Source organism: Cyprinodon tularosa, unplaced genomic scaffold (assembly GCF_016077235.1).
Source record: "Cyprinodon tularosa strain WSP-4 unplaced genomic scaffold, ASM1607723v1 ctg12, whole genome shotgun sequence".
Taxonomy (NCBI): domain Eukaryota; kingdom Metazoa; phylum Chordata; class Actinopteri; order Cyprinodontiformes; family Cyprinodontidae; genus Cyprinodon; species Cyprinodon tularosa.
In genome coordinates, this window is record NW_024038003.1 from 2,258,490 (window position 1) to 2,280,934 (window position 22,445).

Sequence of the window (22,445 nt, forward strand, 5' to 3'; positions counted from 1 at the left end):
TTCTAATTATCTCCTTGCGTTTATGGAGAGGGCTGATTAGAAGCTGTCAGTGTGACTGATGACGACATACCATGTTATCCCCCTGAGATAGGCGCAGAGACGAAAAGGGAGGATGGTCACAGCTGCAATCTCTGATTCTTCTCTGTCCTCATCTTTTATAGTTTGTGCATTTCTCCCTTGTAACTGTGCCCTATTAACGACTGCCTTATATTGTGCCTCATTTAGGTAAGCCTGTGATGATCATAACCGAGTTTATGGAAAATGGGTCTCTGGACACTTTCCTGAAGGTGAGTCATAGCTCAGTAAGACAGAACATTGCACTTCCAGGTCCTTCTTGGACTACACCACAATACTTTAGTGTTTATTATAACAAAATGCTTCCCTGAAAGACAGAGTTTCTTCAGTTTCTTTCATCATGTGACTTGAAAATTATTTAAACTATTAATTGCTGCATAAAAGAAAAAACTAAAGGTGAGTTGATAACAAGCATGTTAACACTATTTCCCTTAATTTCTGTAAATTGTAAAAACAAACATGTATTCCTGTTGAGGAATCAGTTAGAATGCTTGCATATATTTCCCTATAGGAATAACTGAAGTCACAGACAATTGAATCAAATCAGGGGCATATTAGTAAAACACGGTTACTCGGTACTTAAATCAAGATTTGTTGTAAACCTCAGACATTTCGTTTTTGGTATCCTCCTCACTGTATAGATGTGGACACCATGTTGATATAGTTTTCCTTCAGAAAAAGGATTGTAACAGTCTTTAAATCTGATATTTAAAAAAAAAATAGTTTCAGAAAAAAAATAAATCACCTCCAGACTCGTTTATACCACCATGAACAAGTTTGGCTGCTCCAGCTTGCTCACACTAAAGTAGTGCATAAAATGCTAAAAGAACTATAAAATGTCAGACAAAGTCTATCTGAAGGCTCTTGTTGTGAAAGTACATGTCTGTATAAGCAGGAAGGCACTGAAAAAGTTTAATTCCCATCAAAAGTATAGAGGGAGGAAATTTGTACTTTTGCTCCCTTGGGGAAAACAGCAGTAATTCCTCAATAATGTTCTTTGAAAAGATAAGTCCAACATCATTTTTGTTTTTCCATCACAAGAACAGAGAAAAGGTTTGATATCAACTAAGTACCGCATATCAAGAAAACAAGTTAATACTAAACTGTGTAGCATACAGTTAAAAGTGTTCAGCTTTTGGCATCATTTGCTACAGCAGGACCCAGTCAGATCGTTGTTACTGAATCAACAATTAATTATTATTTATCACTATTTATCAGAGGACCTTAAAAAAAATGGAGTCAAACAGAGCTGGACACAATGGTCCAAAACACAAAGGACTGACTGAGGATAGAATGGAAATGGAAAGTCCTGGGTTGAGTCAAATCACATATCAAATAAATAAAAATTGTAAAATAAAAAAATAAAAAAGTTTTGATAGTGAATCAGTGCATAAGTACAGTATTGTAAGGATGATTCTACATTTATTTGATCCATATAATCCAATGAATTACTTAAACTGGTGCTATAAATACACATTTCTCCAATCCTCTCACATACTGACCACAGGCCACCAAAATTAGATTTGAAATGTCCTGTTTTTGTTAAAGAATTAATTAAGACATGCACCCAAATGACACAACAGAGCCTTAGCAGGCCCACAGCATCACAGATCCCTCACAATGCTTAGAAATTGGAAGTGTTTCCACCTTTCATCTTTTGTTTTATACCAAAAAAAAACTGTTGTGCTTGTTACTGAATCTCACCTAACCAAAAAACACAATACTAGAAGCAATTACAAAACTTTACGTTTTGTGTTTGTGATGACAAAAAAGGCTTTTTTCTAGCATCATTCCCAAATGGTGAGCATGTAAATACCCCCTACTGGTCATTAAGGAGACCTCTGTGGCCCCAGTATCCAACTCTTTACCACAGTTCACACAGTAAGCTTTGAAGACCTTCCTTATTGTCTTCCTCCCTTCAGCTACCAGCCGCATAAACTTGATTATTTTCAAGTTTTGTGTCCAAGGTATAAAATAAACATGTCAGAACTTACTCCTAGGTCTTAGAAACTCTGATTGTCTTTGAAAAGGACAATAAAAAAATAGATCAGTTACATTTAATGTAAAGGGACCAATAGCTGTTCTTCAAAACATTTATTCCTCAACATCGGATTACCCTCCTCTTTAATAAATGTATACAAAAGGATGGATTCTTATCATTTTTTGCAGATGCAATACAAAAAAATAAATGTACTTATTATCAGGGGTGCAAATGAATATGCTCAGCTCTTTGTAGCGTTTGAAAATGTATATTATGTTTTCAGCTGTGATCATCAAAGATGCTGTATTGATTTAGCCGAAGAACCTTGAAAAAGATTTTGCATAAACCCAGATAAATGGCCCACAGCTCCTAGTGCGCTTCATGTTCGACATTCCCTTGATTCATATTCAGCCTTGTTTGTCAGCCAGTAAAATCACTGCACCGCTCCAGAGCCATTAAGGCTACAATGATGGCCCTGTTTCTAAGTAGGTGCAGATGCCATCTGCAGCACTGAAGCAAAATGAAGTGACAAGGTACAAAATGACTTAAGGATACTGTTACCAACCGTACCCACTGGTGAACACAATGTTAAATCAGTCAAATTACATGTTTTTTACATCACTGCCTGTGGAAAGGGAGGTTATAGGGTGTCCATAGAGCCCAGTTGTTATGGTTTAACAGCTCAACTGTGGTATCTTTACAGTTTGTCTTTAATTATGAACATTTATTAGGAAGAAATCCCTCTGAAGTAACAAAACCAGCTTCTGTCTTAGTAGTCTAACACCCGCTATCATCTCATGAAGGTTTTATCTAAATATATGTATAAAAAAATAAGCTTTTCTTTTTTTTAACCTTACCTCTCTACCTCTTTTCCTGTCATTCCTTTCTCCTTCCTGGCAGTACAGTGTGGTGGGCAGATTGATAGAGGAAGTTGGTAGATTTGTTAGACAGTTCAATCAATCAGCATCTCACAAAACCACCAGCTAATTAACTTACTGCACAGCTGCTGAGGGACAAGAGAAAGACAGGCTAAAGAAAAGGAGGAGAGAGGTGCACATAGGCAGAAAGATAAAGAGAGACAGATAGACAGAGGCTAAATTCAAGTGCAACTGAGCTCTTCCCCCTCTCTGAGACAGAGTGAGAGACAAGAAGGAGATGGATGGAGACTAGAAGGAGACAGAAGAAGGAGAAATGATATAAAGGAGAGAAGGTGACTGATAACACGAATGGCTCTTTAACAGGGATCCTTGGCCCAGGTCAAACATAATCAGCAGAGGAAAGTGAGCTGGACTATCATCGATCAACAGGCTGCTAAGTCTTTGCCAACCACAGCTGAAATATTAAATCCAAGGAAAGCTGGGCTTGCACGTGCTCGGTGTTTAAGAGGACAGTTTTGTCTGCCATGGCAGGTTCAGTCCTCTGTAGGTAGCAGTTCTTTGTTCCCGTGATCCTCCCATTGATCCCTAGGAGAAGAAATATATCTTGTCTCAGCCACCTCCCGGACTGAGGTCAGAGTGCAGGGTTAGCAGGAGCTTAAAGAATTGCAGGGACCCTTGGGGACTCTGTAATGATTCCAGTGCAACTGAAATCCTGGTCTAAACCTTAAATTACAGCTATACCTGTTATCTATGAACCAGCAGACTACAACTGTATGTCAGCCGAAAAAATGACGCAAATCAATTCAATTTAGTTTCTTTCTCGCTTTAGAAACATGACGGCCAGTTCACAGTGATCCAGCTGGTCGGCATGCTGCGTGGCATCGCCTCAGGTATGAAGTACCTCTCAGACATGAGCTACGTTCACAGAGACTTGGCAGCTCGAAACATACTGGTCAACAGCAACTTGGTGTGTAAAGTGTCTGACTTTGGCCTGAGCCGAGTTCTGGAGGACGACCCAGAGGCTGCCTACACTACAAGGGTAAGACCTACTCACATTTCGCAACTAATCAAAACTAATTGATACAAATGCTGATAAACTGGGTTTCATTAGCTATATATGCAATAGTGATAGATGTGCTGAAAAGTTAATATTGTGAATTTTTTCGTATCAAACTTTTCCTATAAATGGCACCATCCGAAGGTGGAACCAAATGTAAAACTGTGAGATTTAACAGATATGTTTTTATTAAAAAATATAGAAAATGAGCAGGAGTTTCCAGTCTGCTCAACACAGGATCATTCTTGTTATGTGTCACTGAGCAGTGTTGGGGGTGTGCCCCCATCACCTGACCGCTGCAAGCCTCTTAACGTCACATGTGTTGAGCTTCAAGGGAAGCTCAAATCATTTAAGTTGTTTCTGCTTGTCAATGTGATCAGAATCACGGCTTACCTGGTGAGTTTTTGCAAAGTTTCAACATAATTTCGTTTTACAGTTAGAATCAGAGCCAGGGAAAGTAAGAGTTTAAATTTAGGTACAGTTTAGAATTGATTTAGAATAGTAGTTTAGAATAATACATATGAGATCCAACATTGACGGACTCTGGCAGACACACAGTACACAAAAAAGAGGCATCCACTGATTCGCAACAGATATTATCAAAACACATCTAAATTCAACCTAATATCACTACAACTGTCGAAAAACAATCCTATGAGTTATGACATTGAATTTTCCAAGAGAATAAATGAAGTATTTTTTAATTGAATTTAATTCAAAATAGTTTCGGTCACCGATTATAGTTTAGGTAATAGACCTGAGATTGAGTTGAGTGACTGAAAGAGTAGTGTTACTGTGTTTTGTTGAAGGTAAAGATGCTTAACTAGTTTTCTGTCACACTGGACAATCCGTTGTTGTCAGGTTCGAGTGAGGCTTTAAGACTTTTTTTTTAATTTTTCATACAATATACTGCAAGTTTAGTCTGTTTAGTTTTAGTGAATATAAATAGTAGTCACATGTATTTTAAAATGGAGGGCTATATTTAAGGCATATTTTTTGTGAAAAGAGAGAAAGCCTGGTGCTGCAGGTAATTAGACACGAGTAGAGCATGCAATTCGCACATGAATGTTTCCCTGCCATTCTGATTAATTTCTCCAACCACCATCACTTGATTGAATTGGATGAGCTCAGAGTCAAGATAATGAAGTCCGTCCCGCAGCTGTGGAAGGGCAACAGATAGCACATCTGTCTGCTCAGCTACACCCTGCGAGTGACCTACAGGACATGCACACCTGGGTAGTTAATGCACGCTGTTTAGGCCACTGTACTTTGGTTTAACTATAGCATTCCTTATGTGCACAGTCAGTGGTGTGGGACAGACGGACTGCATTTAGTAGCAGTTATAGCAAATAAAATATATTATTTAGTGTTTTCTCAGTCTGTGGCCCAAAATCTAACTGTGTAAGCTGTTCTGTTATTCATTTTTGGGAAGGTCAATTATTTTGCACGAAAAGCCGAAATGAGTCAGACATTTTTTATTTATTGTTCTAATTTGTATTACTAATATGGAACAACCATTAATGTCAACATTGTTCAGGATAGCTGTTCAAAACTAGTTCTCATAGCAATCCAGAAAATATCCCCATTCAAAACAGTATCAAATGTGTTGAAGCAATACGTCAGGTTTTGATTATTTCTTTTGAAATTGTTCATTTTCCATGATATTTTGAATCTTCCATCACTAATTCTAGCACAGATGCATAAAAAACAATTTCTTAAATAATACTATGGAGAGAGAGAAAGAGGGGAAAGGCAGGCAGGTGAGGCAATCAGGAGGGAAGTGGACACAGCTGGGGAGGATCAAGCTAATTAGCTGAGGAAGATGAAGAATACTAAGCTGAAAAGGACTTGAAGGAAACCAAACAAGATAAATGTGTAGCTTGATCTAACAAAAAAAAAAAAAAAAAAACTAAAGATCACAACAGGAGATGTAAAACAAGAATAAAAAATAAAAAACCAAAAAATACCAAACAATACCATTATCCGATATTGCAGACATTAGAAATAACAAATAACTGCAAGAAATAATACACTAAACAATAACCCTACTTAAAGAGGAAAAAACAACTCCCTAACATTTTTTGCATATATGCAGTGATCAGTCTTTAAAGACTGCAGCATCTTCCCCAGCCCTTAGTGAGACAGAAGGAACTCAAACATCAATGAGGCAAACCACTGTGGAGCAGCTCATCAAAATTGTCCACAAGGAGATATCATTATTCATATTCATAAGAAAAGTTGGGGAAGTTATTCTTAATGTGGCATTAGCATTGCCCTAGGAGGAGTGGATCAGCCGCTGACAGCACTATAGCAATCACACACAAACTCTCACTGATGTCAATAGACCTAGATGAGGAGCTGCAGGCGCTGATGGAGGAGGGAAGAAAAGGCTGAGATGGGGATAAGAAAGACAGAGGAGACTGTGATCCATGGGGGAAGAAGAGAGAGAGGAGAAGGAAGGGGAAGAATAGTGATTCAAGGAGAGCTGTTAAGAGAAAAAAAGATGATATTGGGTAGGGGCGGACAGGATGGTTGTGGAAACAAAAGTACATTGCAGTGCAACTTGGCAGCTTTGTCTTTCATTTGACTTTCACCAAGCTGAGGTAGGGAATGCTAGGTGGTGCAGAGGCAGCTGCCGCATGTTAAAAAGCTGAGGCGAGCCTATAGAGGTATGATGTCTATGTGCGTCAGACTAAACACGGCAAGGGGGGGATGGGGGTAGGGGGGTCTATACATGGAGGTGTGTGTGTGTGTGTGGGGGGGGGGGGTATCCTTTTTGATCTCTGTGTCAACAACAAAAGCAGGGCGAGCTTGGGGAGTTTATCCCAAATACTGTTTACATACATCTGCTATCTCATCAACTCTCACTAGTCAGAACATTGTGGCTGTTAGCGCAAGGTTTAGCATTTTTGATACTCAGACATACCAAAAAAAAAAAATGCACTATTAGTACACATTACTACAGGAGTTTTATTTCTACAGTTTTAAACATGGTTTAAAACTCCATGTTTTACAACGTCTGAACCTCCTGCACCTTGAAATGTATGGTTTGTTTCTGACTATGTACATTCAGGGGCTGTTCTCAATTCTGGGTTGCTCATTATGCCACTGCTTTTAACAGTGCTAGATGTATTGCACTCACTTGTCATTTGGATTGTCAGACAAATGTAAAGGGCTGGTTCCACTCCCCGCAGTGTGTCGCAGTGAGCTTGTTTCAGATATTTTTTATTTACCGTATTTTCACGACTATAAGGCGCACTTAAACGTCTTTTTTTTCCCTCAAAATGTGCGGTGCGCCCTTTGGTGCGGTGCGCCTTATGTGTGTTGTAACTGCGACTTTTGAGACCACCTCATTGAGGAGATGATGAAAGAGTGGCTGAATGTAAGGAGACCAGGTGTTTTTTTTCCACTCATCACCATCGCTGTTAATATGTAACTCCATGCGTGCCCATCTCACAGCTGATGTGAAAAACATGGTGAAACAAATTAACGCTGTGCTCGCTGTTCAACCGCTCGACATCGGTGTGAACCAGACCCAGCAGGTGCAGCAGAAGCAGCGAGTTTACATGCAAAGTCAATGGTCGACGCGCGTATAGATGCAGCAAAAGGTCCTGCAGCGCGTTTTTGAGCAGCAGGCGCATCTCGAGCTGCTGCTCGAGATGGAAAAATTGAAGTTTTGCTGCTGGACGCGCCGCATCAACCAATCAGAGAAGCTGATCTGGGAGCTGGCAGCGAGACAGACACAGCGCTCTGATGACATATGATATTAACGCAAATGAAAAAGGCTGGATGAATGAGGAGATGATGCAGGCAGGTGTATGTGAGGAGACCAGGTGCTTTTTTCCACGCATCACCATTGCTGCGTGCCCATCTCACAGCCGCTGTGAAAAAAAGGTGAATCAAATGAACGCTGTGCTCACCGTTATCCCGGGGGGTCTGACAAAGGAACTTCCACCGCTCGACATCGGTGTGAAGCGGCCGTTCAAAGTAAGGCTGCGAGCTGCGTGGGAGCGATGGATGACGGACGGAGACCACAGTTTCAGGATAAGTGGAAGGCAGCGCCGGGCAAGTTACGCCACCGTTTGCGGATGGATTGTAGATGCTTGGACTAACGTGTCTGCTGGCTCTAGTTGTTCAAGCTTAGTTGTTCAAGCTCCCTTAGTTGTTCAAAGCCGGCATTATTTCTGAGGAGCTGCGCTGCACGGAAAATGACTCTCACAGCGAAGAAGGGGAAATTGGCACGTCTGATTTAGCGCAGCTGTTTAATTCAGAAACAGAGGATGATGACTTTGATGGGTTTGATTAATACTTTGTAATAAATACATGAATAAAGCACAATCATACTCAGTTTTGCTCCCGCTCTATTTTTCTACCTGAAAACTTAATTCAACAGCAGCCTCTGGGCGGGTCTCCTCCTCTTCAGCGCGGCGGCTGGCAGGTGTTTTTTCATCTAAATAATCTAAATCTTGCAGCTATATTTGCTGTGATCAGTGGGAATAAAGTAGTTTTAATATGTTTTTAAGTGAGAAAGTCCACCTGAAAACTTAATAATTGCAGTCAGTTCATCCAGATTATCTATTTCTGTCGGAGGCGCTCAGACCCCCACATACCAGCGGTGCACCGACAGTAAATCCCTTCAACAGCAGCCTCACCGCGGCGGCTGGCAGGTGTTTTTCATCTAAATAATTTTAACTGCAGGCACCAGGATACCGGCAATAAAAGCGAACATATTCCGTCGGCAGGTTTCAGGATTTTAAGTTAATTTAGGAGTGATCACAGCGCTGTGTCATCTGCGATGTGTCTGACTCACGGCCAGCTCCCAAGTTTGATTAATACTTTGTAATAAATACATGAATAAAGCACAATCATACTCAGTTTTGCCCCCGCTGTATTTTTAAATATGCAGTAGAGGTATTTAAAGGTAGTAGAGGACATGTACCTGTATATAAAAAACGCACCCTATAGTCCGGTGCGCCTTATGTGTGTGTTAAATACAGATATGGCACACATAACTGAGAGTGCGCCTTTTAGTACGGTGCGCCTTATGGTTGTGAAAATACGGTATGTCCAATTTTGAAGCTATGTTATTTCACGCCACAACGCAAGAGGGAAAATCATGAACTAGCTGTGGGTCTAGATACGGCCGAGGCGGTGAGGAAGTGGGGGGACATCAGGGCGAAAAAGGGCGGGGATCCAGGTGGAAAAAGGGTCCCATCGTTCTCGCCTACCTCGCTCTTCTCGCTGGTCCAACTTTACGAGTCGTTTTCCACAATGGCGGTCATACAAATAAAACAAGCCGGTAAGGTACCAAACATGAAATAAGGATTGTGTAGAGCGGATGTAGATTTGACCAATCAGAGGCCTCCTGTCTGCAGCACTGTCTGTGGTCACCTACAATTTTGGAGAGGTGCAGCAGAGTGTCTGAGTCAGGGGCGGAGGCACATTTGAATTCACTGTGACACACGCAGACGACCTTGTTTCTATAAATCAGTTTTAGGAGGGAAAAAAAAGGCTTTACTTTGCATATTGTACGAGGGCATTTACTGTCTATGTTATGGTCCGGTCATTTATGGACTTCTTTTTGAGTTTTCTGGGGGGGGTTCAGTTAAACTGTGATTTTGTGTTTTGTTGGTCATTAGTTTGTTTTCCATTTTGTGTCATTGTAGTTGTTTTCTAGTTATATTTAAGTAGTGTTGTGTTGTTTGTCTTGCTTTCTGTTGCCCCCTTGTGCCAGCCTCTTTTCCCCTAGCTCAGGATCGGCAACCCGTGGCCACGGAGTCCCCCTTGCAGCTCCCTGGAGCTTTTTCAGAAATTTATGAAAATGTATTTATTTTTTTTTTTTTTGGTCTGTTTTAACCCATTTAGGCCTAAAACGCCTGGAAAAAAGACCTTAAAACCTATGGCCGATTTTAAAAAAATACCCCTAAAACCTGAAGTTTTTCTGTACATTTAGCAACTGTGTCAACATCTAGTAAATTATTGATATCTCAGCTTCTGTAGCAGATAGAAACAAAATTCAAAAAGTATTTGAAAGCTTACACCTGTGGCTTTCCTGTGAAATTGAGTTTATTTAGATACTCCTTCACAAAAATAAACAATGTAAAAGTAAAGTGAACATTAATATTTTCAATCAAAAATAGTAAGAAAAAAATAATAAATAAGTAATATCAACTTGTGTCAGTGACTTGATGAACTGTTAAGAACAAGAACAGAACATACTGATGACTTAAACAGTCTGATTCACATGTAACGACGATAGTGCTTGCCGAAGCACTCAATGTGCAGTGGCAGGCTGCACTGTTTACAACCATACACAGTTGGCCCACCTACTTTTTCAGTGTCCGAGACAAGCAAACACTCCCTACACTGTTTGCGCTTGTCATAGACTTTTCCAAAGTCATGTTGTGGAGGAGGTGTGTCTACTCTGCTACCTGCAGATGGAGCTGGAGAGGGAGGAAGACTAGGAGATGGTGAGGCAGGAAGAGAAGATGGAGGAGTCACATTAACAGCCCTGGTCCTGTGCGGTGTGATGAGCTGCTCAGCCAGGTCCTCCAGCCAGGGTTTGTAGCCTCTGTACTTGTGTCTGAAGGCTGTTCCTCCAACAGACCTTGCAGCAATGTAGGCATTGTGGCAGGACATAGCCAAGAAAAAGAAAAACACCCTCCTCCACCACTTCTTTGATCGATGCTTGAATCCATAATAGCCAATCATTTGATCAAGCAGATCGACGCCTGGAACACACAGAACACTCAGTTGACACACATGAAACTCAGACATTTGCACTCCAAAGACCAACAAAACAAACCTTTCATGTGCTTCTGGTAGACTGCGAGGGAAGCTGGCACTTCCACCGGGACGTGGCTGGCTCCGTCTTTTTTTCGATTCACTGTCCCTGTCTGAGTTGGATCGTGATGGTTGGAGAGCACCATGACGGTTTTTGTGTCTTGCCAAATACAGAACGTGAGGTCGTCCTTCTGAGCTACCCTGAACTCGTGCTTTTCCATTGAGGTGTTTTTTCTAAGCCTCTCATTCTTTGGGAGTCCAGTCCGGTTGGCACGAACAGTGCCGCAAGCGTTCAACCAATGGATCTTCATCTCGTCAAACAGAGTTACCCCCGTGTAAAAATTGTCCATATAGATGGACAGGTAAGACCCATAATATGGTCTGACTAATTCCATCACCCCACGGTGTGCGAGACCCTTCTCTATAGCGCCTTCACGACCAGCATACACCTGGAAGTTGGTCACATATCCTGTGGAGCTCTCTGCCATTATCCATACCTTGACACCCCACTTTGTCGGCTTCATGGGGAGGTACTGCCTGAAGGAGAGGCGCCCTTTGAATTTGATCATGCTCTCATCTACAGACACGTTGCCATCTACCTCATACAGTGCCTGGAATCGGTCAAGGAGGTAATTCAGAAACCAGCGCATTTTCCATAGCTTGTCATCCTTGTTGATATCTGCTGCCTGGTTATTCTGAAGGTGTAAATACCTGAAAATGCAAACATAAGTTATGTTTTAGTTTTATGTGAAAGCATCACATAAAATATTGTCAAGCTTTTCTAACACATTTGGCATACAGTTGTTTATTTTTTTTATTTTCAACACTATTCACATTGTAGATTATGACTGAAGACACATGTAATTATGTGATGAACAAAAAGTCTAAGGTAACTCAAAATATATTTTATCTTTGAAATTCTTCCAAAAAAAAAGTGAAAAGCACTAATCAAAAAGAAAAAAAAAAAATTCAACCTTTTATTTTTTCCATATGTGATCATGTCTTCATTGAGAATGTGCAATATAAAACGTTTTTAAAATAAAGAACAAACATTACATAAATAACTATCTGATGATTACTTATTAACAGTATTAATATGCATAATAATGCATATGTCTGTGTTATAAATTGCAATACAACTTACCTCCAGATGGCCACAAATCTGTCCCGGGACATATTTTGGGGGAACTGCGTCCTGAAGAGAGGTTTACTCTGTCGCCAATAATCTCTTCGTACTGGCAACACAAGAAGTCCCATGCCCATACACAGCCCAATAAATGTCTTCATCTCCGTCACAGTCACGGGTGACCACTTTGCCATCTTTGCTCTTGTTGGAGTTTGGTTTGTTTGGTCACTGTACCTATTCGTCTCGGTAACAAGATGCATCCAAAGTTCTTCATTAAAAATATGCTCAAATGCCTGCAGCGGTGTGGCGTCTGCAGGCAAATCAACTTTCACTCCAGGTGTGCGGTTGAAAACACTCCGTGCATTGCGGTGGTAGTTCTCCGTCTTCCAGTCACTATCAAAACTTTCAAACTCATCGTCGCTAGCGTCCGGCTCGTCGTCTTCGAACATATGTCTTAACCACAAATCCCGGTCGATTTGTTCAGCGCGTTCAAAGTCATCATTTTCATCTATACCGTCATCAAAGCTGACACACTCCTCAAAATCACTGCCTTCCGACAACTCTTCTCTGTCAAACTCCTCCATGTTTGCTTGAAAAAAACTTCTTTCTTCTTGCTTGACTTATATGCTCTCCCGGCGTCAATGGTAGAATTATGCAACAGCGCCCCCGCCTTGAATGGTAGAAATGCGGTAATGCTTTCCCGGCCTAAATGGGTTAATATGGTGAGCACGAGGTTAAAGCAAAAAAATATTGTGATTTCCAATGCTGTAAACATTTGTATAATAAATAAGTTTAAACAATAATTTGCGTCATAGCCATAGAGATCAGTGGTCAGAACTTGCAACCAGTGTGGCACGTTGCCACGCTGCGGGTGTGTCTTGGACCATGGATTCCAAATGGAAAAAAAGATAGCTGATGAGAAAAGAGGATTCAAATCATTTGCTTTCATTATCAATGCGGAAGGATTTCCTGCATTTTTGCTTTGTAATGAGAGGTTGTTAAAAAATAAAAAATTTGGAAAGGCATTTCCAGGGAAGGCATGCTAAATATGCAGCCGACCACCAAGCTGGGAGTGAGAGAAAAAGCGCGATTGCAGAACATTCTTGATAAATTAGAGGAGCGCAAAGATAGATTTAAGAACTGGATTGCATCTCCAAACTCCACTACTGGTGCTAGTTTAGTTGCAAGGATGGAAAACTGTCCACAGATCAAACAGGTAGGGCTTTGATGCAAGGATGACTCAATCGACTCCTCCCAACAAACACCTCAATTCCTTTATCGTGTTTTTTATAATTTCATTGATGAAACAAAACTTAAACTGCGCAGTAAAGGGTGGTGAAGCAGCGCGCGGTGAGAGCATTAACTGCTCCTCCCTCATCTCCTGCTACTATGTGAAATTTGCTCCAGGATAAACATTTAATCATGAATACTTATAATACTGTATATTTAAGCCCACATAGTTCTTTTTTTATAGTGGGCTAATACACTTCCAGCCGTGTTGTCATACGAGGCTGATAGAAGACTTTTACATTTTTGCGGCTCCAGACAGATTTATTTTTTGTTTTTTTGGTCCAATATTGCTCTTTGAGCAGTTTGGGTTGCCGAACCCTACCCTAGCTTCTAGTTACTTCTATCCACCCCTGCTCCATGTCAGCTGATTACCCCAGTCTTTGTTCTGTCTCCCATATATATACAGTACACCTCCTTTGCTTTTCCTCAGTGCCGGTTTCTCTTCATTGCTTCAATCCTCTTGTGTGTTTTCCCCCTGCCGTCTTCTGGTTTGGATTTCTTGTTTTTTGATCCTGGATTTGGGTTTCTGTTGCCATCTGCATCCAAGTTAAATGTGCAAGAACTCTTCTTTGCATTCGGGTCCTCAACCAACCTCCACCCAGCCTTGACAGTCATTAATATCTCCTGTGGTTATAATCCACCAATGAATTTGACAATGGCTAAAGGGTACAAAAAGTGTGCAAATTCATGAATTTACAATAAATTCAAGAAATACTGCTGAAAATCTTTGTCAGACTGACACAGAATACATGAGAAGAAAAATACTGCAAATAATAAATGCTGCTATCACAGAAAACGGAGAGATGCAAAGTGTAGATGAGCAGCAACAACACATTTTAAGGCAACAAAAAAATTTCTGTTTTTTTATGACAATGGAGGTTGTAGTACAACGGCACGACAAACTTTTCAAATTGCAAAAAAACATGTTGCAAAAAATATAAAGACTAATTTCTTCTGTCCCATTGTAATTAACAGCCATTTGTGATCAAAGGGTTTGGTTTAAAAATACTAGGCTGTATGATTACATTTGTAATATATTCTATATGTAAATACAAAAAGAAGTAAAGGTTCTTGCTCAATGTTGGGATTGATTGTTGGGAAGGAGCTAAGATTGCTAAACCAACAAAAAAACAAAGAGAAAGTAAGGTTATGCTTAGAATCCCTGTCATCCATATCATGTTGATTCTGTATGTTCTTATTTTTCAAGTTAAATTTGGCCTAAAAAAAGTCAAGAGTAAACGTGGTTTTAGCACTCTAACCAGAGTATTTTGTTTATGTCTTTGCCTTCCAGGGAGGAAAGATCCCCATTAGATGGACAGCCCCAGAGGCCATCGCCTACAGGAAGTTTACTTCAGCCAGCGATGTTTGGAGTTACGGTATTGTCATGTGGGAGGTTATATCATACGGGGAGAGACCGTACTGGGAGATGTCCAACCAAGACGTGAGTCCATAACCTTCGAAATAGAAATAAAACTTTGCTGCATTTTTATCAGCATGTTTCTAAAATACAAAATGCACTCATCTTGAGTAATCCAATATCATAAAATGTATTTCTTCATCTCTGTACAGGTGATAAAAGCAATAGACGAGGGTTACCGTCTTCCTGCTCCTATGGACTGCCCAGTGGTGCTGCACCAGCTCATGTTGGATTGCTGGGAGAAGGGGCGCAGTGACCGGCCAAAGTTTGGACAGATTGTCACAATCCTGGACAAGCTCATCAGAAACCCAGCCAGTCTCAGAGAGCTGGCCAACAGCTCAGCATGGTCAGTAAAACAGACAGTTTCACAGATATAATTTTCTGGTGGGATTGGGGTATTGGACAATGTACACATTAAATATGCTAAAGAAATATTGGGAGATTTGTAAACAAGGAATTACATTTTTAAAATATATATTGCATTCTTTAAAGTTGTTTTTCTACATAATATCTAGTTCTGAAAGTTGCAAATGGAAGAATATAAGTTTGGGGGCTGGCATATCTTCCCTCTACTTGTTCAATTTAGACTTTCTGAATCCCCAGCTGAATTGCACGCTTTGAGAGAATATCATTATTTTTACATTTACATTTTACACCTCAGGCGCTTAGCTGATGCTCAGAATCAGTGCAGCATACAAAAAATATTTTTCACAGACAAACACTCTAAACATAAGGTGGGAAAAATACAAAGCTCAGCACAAGGTATCAGACAGAAAAGCTAAAAAAAAGGGTTAATCTCCGGGGAGTTTAGAAGAGACTAAATGAACTGAAGGACCAACAGCCTTAGATTAAAAATTATGTGATGGAATAATGCAGTACAGATAAAATATAAGATACAACCTCTAATTTAAACACGTTATGTTTATGTTATAATGCTATCCAGGTTTTGGAATGATATATATAAAAAAAAAATCTAATCCCAAGTTTAAGTCATTTGCAAACCACAGATTCCTGCATACGAATAAAAATGAAACTTTTCTTTTTTTTTTTTTTTTTTTTAACTCAGGATGCTTTCAAAGCACATAAACCCAATCTTTCTAAGGGTTGTATTCCCAATTAATGTGCTTCTGTTTGCACTCCATAAATAATTTTTCAAGGTTTTATATAAATTAATGAACTCTATGATAATTTTAAGAAATTTATAATTAATTAATCTAAGCAAGTAACTCAAAAGGTTGTGTAAGAAGCAAAGACTACAAATCGTAGATAATATTTATCCATTGATAGAAGTTTGATGCAGGATTTTGTTGGGGTTTTTTTTGTTGTTTTTATTTTTGTAGAGACAATAAAGATTTAAGTAAGCAGAATCAATAGTTACGTGTTTTTTGTTAGGAGCATAACATGAACATTTTTATAAAATAGAAAAGGGTAATATGCTATTTTTCTAATAAAAGAAAAAAAATTAAAACATTACACAGATTTTTACATGTCTGAAGCTTGTATTTCCTCTTAATCAGTTTCTCAGAAAATTAAATATGACATAAGACCCTTAAGAAAAAAATTACACAGAAATTAGGACCTACAAAAACTTAAAGTACTCCCATCTTCTGTGCAGAAGGGCCACCATTACCTATTTTCTGTGGGGTATGCAGAAACTTTTTAGGTCACCCGACCCCCTTAGATTTTATTTTATTTTTATGTTTACATGTGTATATATATCTCAGTCATTCATGGACTACTGAATACAAGACATTTATTAGACTTTCTGTATATCTTCTTTCTTATCTGCATTTCTCTGTCTGCTGCAAGCTGGCAAGTCTGCCGAGTTCCCTGTGACCTAAGATTTCAATTAGTCAAAAAGTATGCTTTTATTGGTCTAATGTAGGGATACATAATAACCAATATCAATACTTACACACACTGAATTGTTGTCCTCCTCCTTACCCGCAAAGTCCTTCAAAATAATCCTAAATTGGCCTGCTTCTGTGTTTAGCACGCACGTCTCATGTATAGAGAATAGAATAGAAAAGTTTTGTTGAAATATGATTTTCTATTAAAATGTGGTTAATTAGATACAGACGCTGTAATTAACTTTATCCAAACTTTGAATTGTGTCCTGCCACTAATAAAAATAAAACTTGCTATTAAGAAGCTGTAAATTTGTACCTATTATCAGATCAACCTGCTGCCTTCCTCTGTCCATCCCAATTCCTTCCTTTCCCAATTCCTTTCTCTCTTCTTCTCTTTCCTCCATTTGCTGTATGTAGCTACAGTAATTTGCTGTGGAGTATTTGTTAAATAAACCAGACACATATATAATAAAATGACATTTGAAGTTCAAATTTGATCTTTGTTGAATAACAGTTACCTTTTGGATACCGCCTTCACATGGTGCTGTATCTGAGTGAAGAGATTTAAATACTGAGTTACTACCAAGTTCACCAATGTATCTGCTTAATGTTTTCACTCTTCATCTAATAAATAAATAATAAAAAAAATACTAAAAATTAAATAAGCACAACAAGCTCCCCTATTTTTCTTGTTAAAGCCCCTGTTACACCTTGATGTTATGCCTGACATATGAAAAATCTGGCAGAAACGCTGGCATATGTTTGAAGTTATGGATGCATTTTGTATAAGTTCTAAGCAGGCTGAAGTACTCTGAAGTACGCTGGCACACGTCGATATTTGGCAAGTATGCCAAGACATATGCCAGCGTATGCCATGCATGCGGCATAAGTTACAGGTAAGTTATCTGATCGTTGACATATGTTAAGTGTAAGTTACTCATAAGTCTTTGTTGTCAAGCTTATCCAAAGCCTATGAGTAGCTTGTGCATAACTTACACGTAACTTCTTAAGATCTTATCTCCAACGCATATCAACGTATTTGACGTGTTCTAGATGACTTATAATGTCGTATTGGCAGCGTTTTGGTATAAAAGGGGGTTCGTAGGAGGAAACCGTCAGTTCAACTCCAGACTGTATCCCCATCGTAGGATGAGGGAAAAGGTGGGTGTGATGGATCCTCACTGCCTTCACGCCAACAGCCATGAGCAACAATCTTCCTAGCAGACATGACACTGACTCTGCTGCGACTGCAAACTTGCTTTCTTTCTTTTTCTTTTTATTTATTCTCTTTTTTGGGGGGCAGGCGGTAAACAGCAGCTAGGCTAATACCACGATCAAAGGCATGCTTTTATGCTGACCGGGCACCTGAGGGAAGCAGCTTTAACTGATGCTTTGTAATGCCCATATAATGATGTTTGTGGATAATTTCATGGGCATTGGCCTGCCATGCGTTATACATAAGTTAGGCTGTCAATGAAGTTCTGGATTCGTTATGAATACGGTATGTATATGCCCAAACTTGGAAAAAATACATAGAAAGCTGAGTGTATGCCAGCATTTTAGGAGATTTTTGGCAATGGGCATATGCTGCCTAAATCAGCAAGGTGTGACAGGGCCCTATGATGAGGTTTGAAAATTACTAATAAGGGTGACCAGTGACAGAGATAGAGTGTACCTGAAAAAAAAATCATAAAAATTAACTTCTGCTCATTGATTGTCAACCCCATCTAAACTGGTTAAAGAGACATTAACGATTTAGTCGCTGATTGCCAACAGTCAGATGTTGCAATTGATCCTGAACCTTTCAACCAAGTTGGCTTGAGCTTAATGACGAAAACTGACAAAAATGTGAAGAAAAAAACCCAAAGCAGAATAATATCCTGAAAACAGTATTTCTCCAGTAAATCCTGGAGCAGTTGTATAATCTGTTTTCTTTTTCTCTGGAAAGAACATCCCCCGTCTTCCCCTACAGAATTGCAAAGCAACAGTAACTTGTCACTTCCCCAGCAGTAGCTTTAGCTAATATTTACAAGAACTCTCCCCTGTCTTGCGCTCACTTTAAAATTTTCATTCATCCCTAAAATGTCTTTATCTTTCTTTCTATCCCCTTCTCTTTTTTTTCCGGCCATGAGAGCTTTCTTTATGTCTCTCCAGCTTTAGCTACCTGTCATTGGATGAAATCAAGAAGGGCGCATAAAGAAGGAAAGGTGAAGGATCATAGGGAGGTATATTCAGTGACATGCTCCTGTTACTGATCATACCACATTCAGAAAGCAGTTGTAAAATGCTATAATGGCTGTCCAAAAAGGATTGCCCTGTCATTGTTTTGGCAGCCCCTCTAGTTTGGTACCCCCTATGCTATGTGTATCATGCATACCCACTTTTTACATCACTGCTGTACAGTACGTATATGTCCTTATGTCCTTTTCCACAACTCACAGTATCAGTGTTTTGGATACTCCATCAATTCCTAAGATTTAGATCAGGCAAGCTTGGAGTTGTACCGTTACAGCAGGTAAGAGTCCTTGGACACTCTGGGTTCAGTTGCAAGTCCTGCTAGAAGTTGAAATAAGCATCTCCATAACGTGTTTCAGTGGAGTGAAGCATGAAGTTCTCTAAAATTTACGAATAGGCAGCTGTGTTTATTGTGTACTTAATAAAACACAATGATCCGCTACAAGCAGAAGACATAACTCCCCAAGCCACTGACTGTTGCAATTTTACATTAGCGCAGGAAAAAAACGCCTGGAACAAACACAACAGGTGCTTACTACAGTGTCACTGGAAAGTGTTGAATAATGTAAGGGGGATAGTGGCCTTAAGGTCAGAGCAGAGCACTTGCATTCAGAAGTAGGCTGAAGAAGCTGGTTTGATCCCAACACACTACCATTCTGGGCCCCTGAGCAAGACCTTTAATGCAACATTGCTCCCTGCTCCATCAAATGGAGAATATATGTTTTATTGCAATGAAGAATATAGTTAATAATTAGCAATATATAAATAGTTCTTAAAACCAACCAAAAACATCATAATTAATTTAGATAATTTTGGATTTTGTATCTTGTCTGTCTTTGTCCTGTTTTGAAAACTTTAATTTCCAAAAGATGTGCAAAATTTCACTTCCATATAAAAAGATAATTTTGGACCAAGACTATCAAGTTTTTCCCCTTTTCCCAATTTAAAACATTTCTGTTGTTGATTTGGTTCAGGAGAACTGGCACATTTTTAGCCCACATGCTGGTTACACCTGTGCTGACTCTTAAAGCTACATCTAGAGCTGCACTCTATAACTTGTTTCCCCCAAACCCTTCAATTGGCTTTGCTTCAAAATCCTGTCAAGGAGGCTGTAATCCCTGTTACTTGTTCACCTTTTTGTACCACACTGATTTGTTCTTTCTGTGAAGAACCAGATACTTTAGCAATGAGCTTCTGTGGCTTACCCTTCTTGTGGAGGGTGTCACTGACTGTCTGCTGCCCATTTGGCAAGTCTACAGACTTCCCTGTGACGATATAAGCCATAACCTCAGATTTTAATTAATCAAAAAGTATGTTTTTATTGGAGTTGTTTTCCTCCTCTTAACCTCCAAAGTCATTAAAAATAATCCTAAGTTGACATGTTTAGGTGGTGCATTGGTTAGTGCAGCAGGCCCATGTATGACAGCCTTAGTCCTCAACGTGGTTGGCTCGGTTTTAAATCTGGCCAGTGGTCTTTTGCCGCCTGTCTCCCCCCCCATCTCTTGTACCCCTTATCCTGTCTCTTTACAATAAACAAGCCACTAGTACTGAAAAAAATAAATAAATAAATAAACAATAATCCTAATGCCTTATATCAGTAAGTTATATTTCCAATATGCCCAACTCTTAATATTTGATTTTAAACCTAATACCGGTCAATGCCAATATCATGCCACTAATATAATGCATCCCTAGTTGGGTAAAAATTTTCAAATGTTCTGTAAACCTGCATTTTGGGTTATTTTGTATTTTCTCTAACTTCTAATAACATAAACTCTGTTTAGTCACAGCTATATTCAAGTTTGCTTACCATCTCAGCAGGGAGGACCCACCCACACCAGAGTTCAGCGTGAGCACTGTGGATGATTTGTTGGACACCATCAAAATGGGCCAGTACAAGGAGAACTTTTCCAGTGCTGGATATATCAGCTTGGACTCCATCCTATACATCAGTGTGAGGTACAATCACATGAGATCTTATCCTTTTTAAATTTAAGTAGAGTCATTTTATAATCCTATAATTCTCATTTTAAGTCTTAAACCTTGGTTTTAAATAAAATTCTCACCACCCAATTGCTCTGAGATGGATTTTCTTAATAGCATCTGATTGGTGACTGTTAGAATAATTGCAAAATTTCCTGTCTATAAATCTGTCAAGCAAAAACATGTCCTTTTATGGAGTAATGTCATTATTATTATTTATTCTATTATATATATTTTTTTTCATGTATTATATGTTTTAGTGATAAACATTTCAAACAGTGAAAATCTAAATGAGAAGATCAGACCTCAAACAAATCGTGAAACTGACAGTAAAAAAGCCTGAGCAGTGCACTCTAAGTTAAAACCAATATTAACTGCTGCTGTGCAGGATTTTCCCTGCATTATAAAACCTTTTTACTATTTATAGCATTATAATCCTTTTGCTTGCATTCTTTTAATCTTCCTTTTAGTGAGCTGACTAAGATGGGAGTGACGCTTGCTGGCCACCAGAAGAAGATTCTATCCAGTGTGCAAAGCCTGCAAGCCCAGGGGACACACGTCCAAGTATAACAGTGTCCACATAAACACAAAGAGAGACAGAGTGGAACTGGACGCTCTTGTAAGGAGTCTCCCCCCGCTGAAATGGAGCTGTAATGGATACTATGTGCTTGGGTCTCTATTGATTTTTTTGAGACACACTAAGATGGAGACAACATTGACGCTTGACTCATTCACCCTCCCCTAATTCCCAACCTGGACGGGCACTTCGACACTCGGACTCTGTCCGATGCCGCTCACCAAGATGGGGCAGCAGACAGACATCAAAGCTGCACACAAAGATCATTTCATGTCATGTCAACATAAACGAAAAAGAAGCAAAAAAAATAATAACATACTGACTAAAAACTGAATATAGTGCTCACCACCGTTTGTCAGGTGTATAGTTAGTTTTACCATCATTTTGTTTGTTTTACCGTTTTTTAATGAAGGGTTTAAAAGGGTCATAAGATGTGTAGATATATGTTTATACTGGCTATGTATGCCGCAAGCATAGAGATGGACCTAATGTTTGTATCGGTGGTTGCACTGTGTTAACAGCAATTGTCGTATATGTATGAACTCTTCCACTGGTGTCAGCTCACAGAAAGCTAAGAGATTATGGATGACATGAATGTGAGGGGAGTGGGGAGATAACTAAATGGACCTGTAGACATAAAGGGGGATGTAAATTATGCTAGCTTGTGTATGACGGAAGTATATTTTAATAGTCTATTTGGCCAGGACAAGGGCTTCCTTAGACAGTCTCTCAGACACACTTCCATAGAGAGTGGATCCAGAATACATAAGCCTGTTTATGTGCACTTACTGTATGATGTTACAGATCGCAAAGAAATTACAGAACATGATGAAATGCTACTCTTCCGATATCTTTTCCAGAATAAGCATAGTTTACAAAGCCTTGCAAAAGTATTCATACCAGTTTCTTCACATCAACCACAGCTTCATGTATTGTTTTGGGCTTTTATCTAACTACCTAATGAAAATTTGTGGACGGTTGTTAAGTGGAACGGGACAAAATATAAGGCTTTTTACATGTCTTTAAAAATAAAATAAAACGTCTGATAAGAATTTGTTTTTAGTCCTGCTAAGTCAATGCTTTGTTAAAACTGGGTTTTATGAATCATTGGGGAAAAAGAGGGACTAGTGTATTCAGGTTAATTTACAACATTTACATTTCTACCACAAAAAGCCTTTTTTTATGTTGGCAAA

The 22,445-nt window shown here is 39.3% G+C and overlaps 2 protein-coding genes across 3 annotated transcripts in view; one reads left to right on the forward strand and one right to left on the reverse strand.

The window, feature by feature from the left end:
• epha4b (eph receptor A4b) overlaps positions 1 to 21,581 on the forward strand; it is a 125,149-nt gene extending 103,568 nt beyond the window's left edge. The window contains exons 14-19 of one of the 2 annotated variants that reach the window (XM_038270944.1): positions 226 to 287; positions 3,764 to 3,973; positions 14,482 to 14,631; positions 14,760 to 14,953; positions 20,511 to 20,651; positions 21,146 to 21,581. In XM_038270944.1, coding sequence (XP_038126872.1) covers positions 226 to 287; positions 3,764 to 3,973; positions 14,482 to 14,631; positions 14,760 to 14,953; positions 20,511 to 20,651; positions 21,146 to 21,245 — 857 coding nt within the window. In that variant the 3' untranslated portion in view covers positions 21,246 to 21,581. The remainder of the gene's footprint in view (positions 1 to 225; positions 288 to 3,763; positions 3,974 to 14,481; positions 14,632 to 14,759; positions 14,954 to 20,510; positions 20,652 to 21,145) is intronic. The other variant, XM_038270954.1, reaches the window with a different exon arrangement.
• Positions 9,966 to 11,066, reverse strand: LOC119773807. The gene is made up of 2 exons (XM_038270967.1): positions 10,797 to 11,066; positions 9,966 to 10,722 (listed from the first exon to the last, which is right to left on the reverse strand). The coding sequence occupies exons 1-2, from the start codon at positions 10,993 to 10,995 to the stop codon at positions 10,232 to 10,234; spliced, it is 690 nt and encodes a 229-aa protein (XP_038126895.1). The 5' UTR covers positions 10,996 to 11,066; the 3' UTR covers positions 9,966 to 10,231.
• Positions 21,582 to 22,445: the final 864 nt, after the last annotated feature.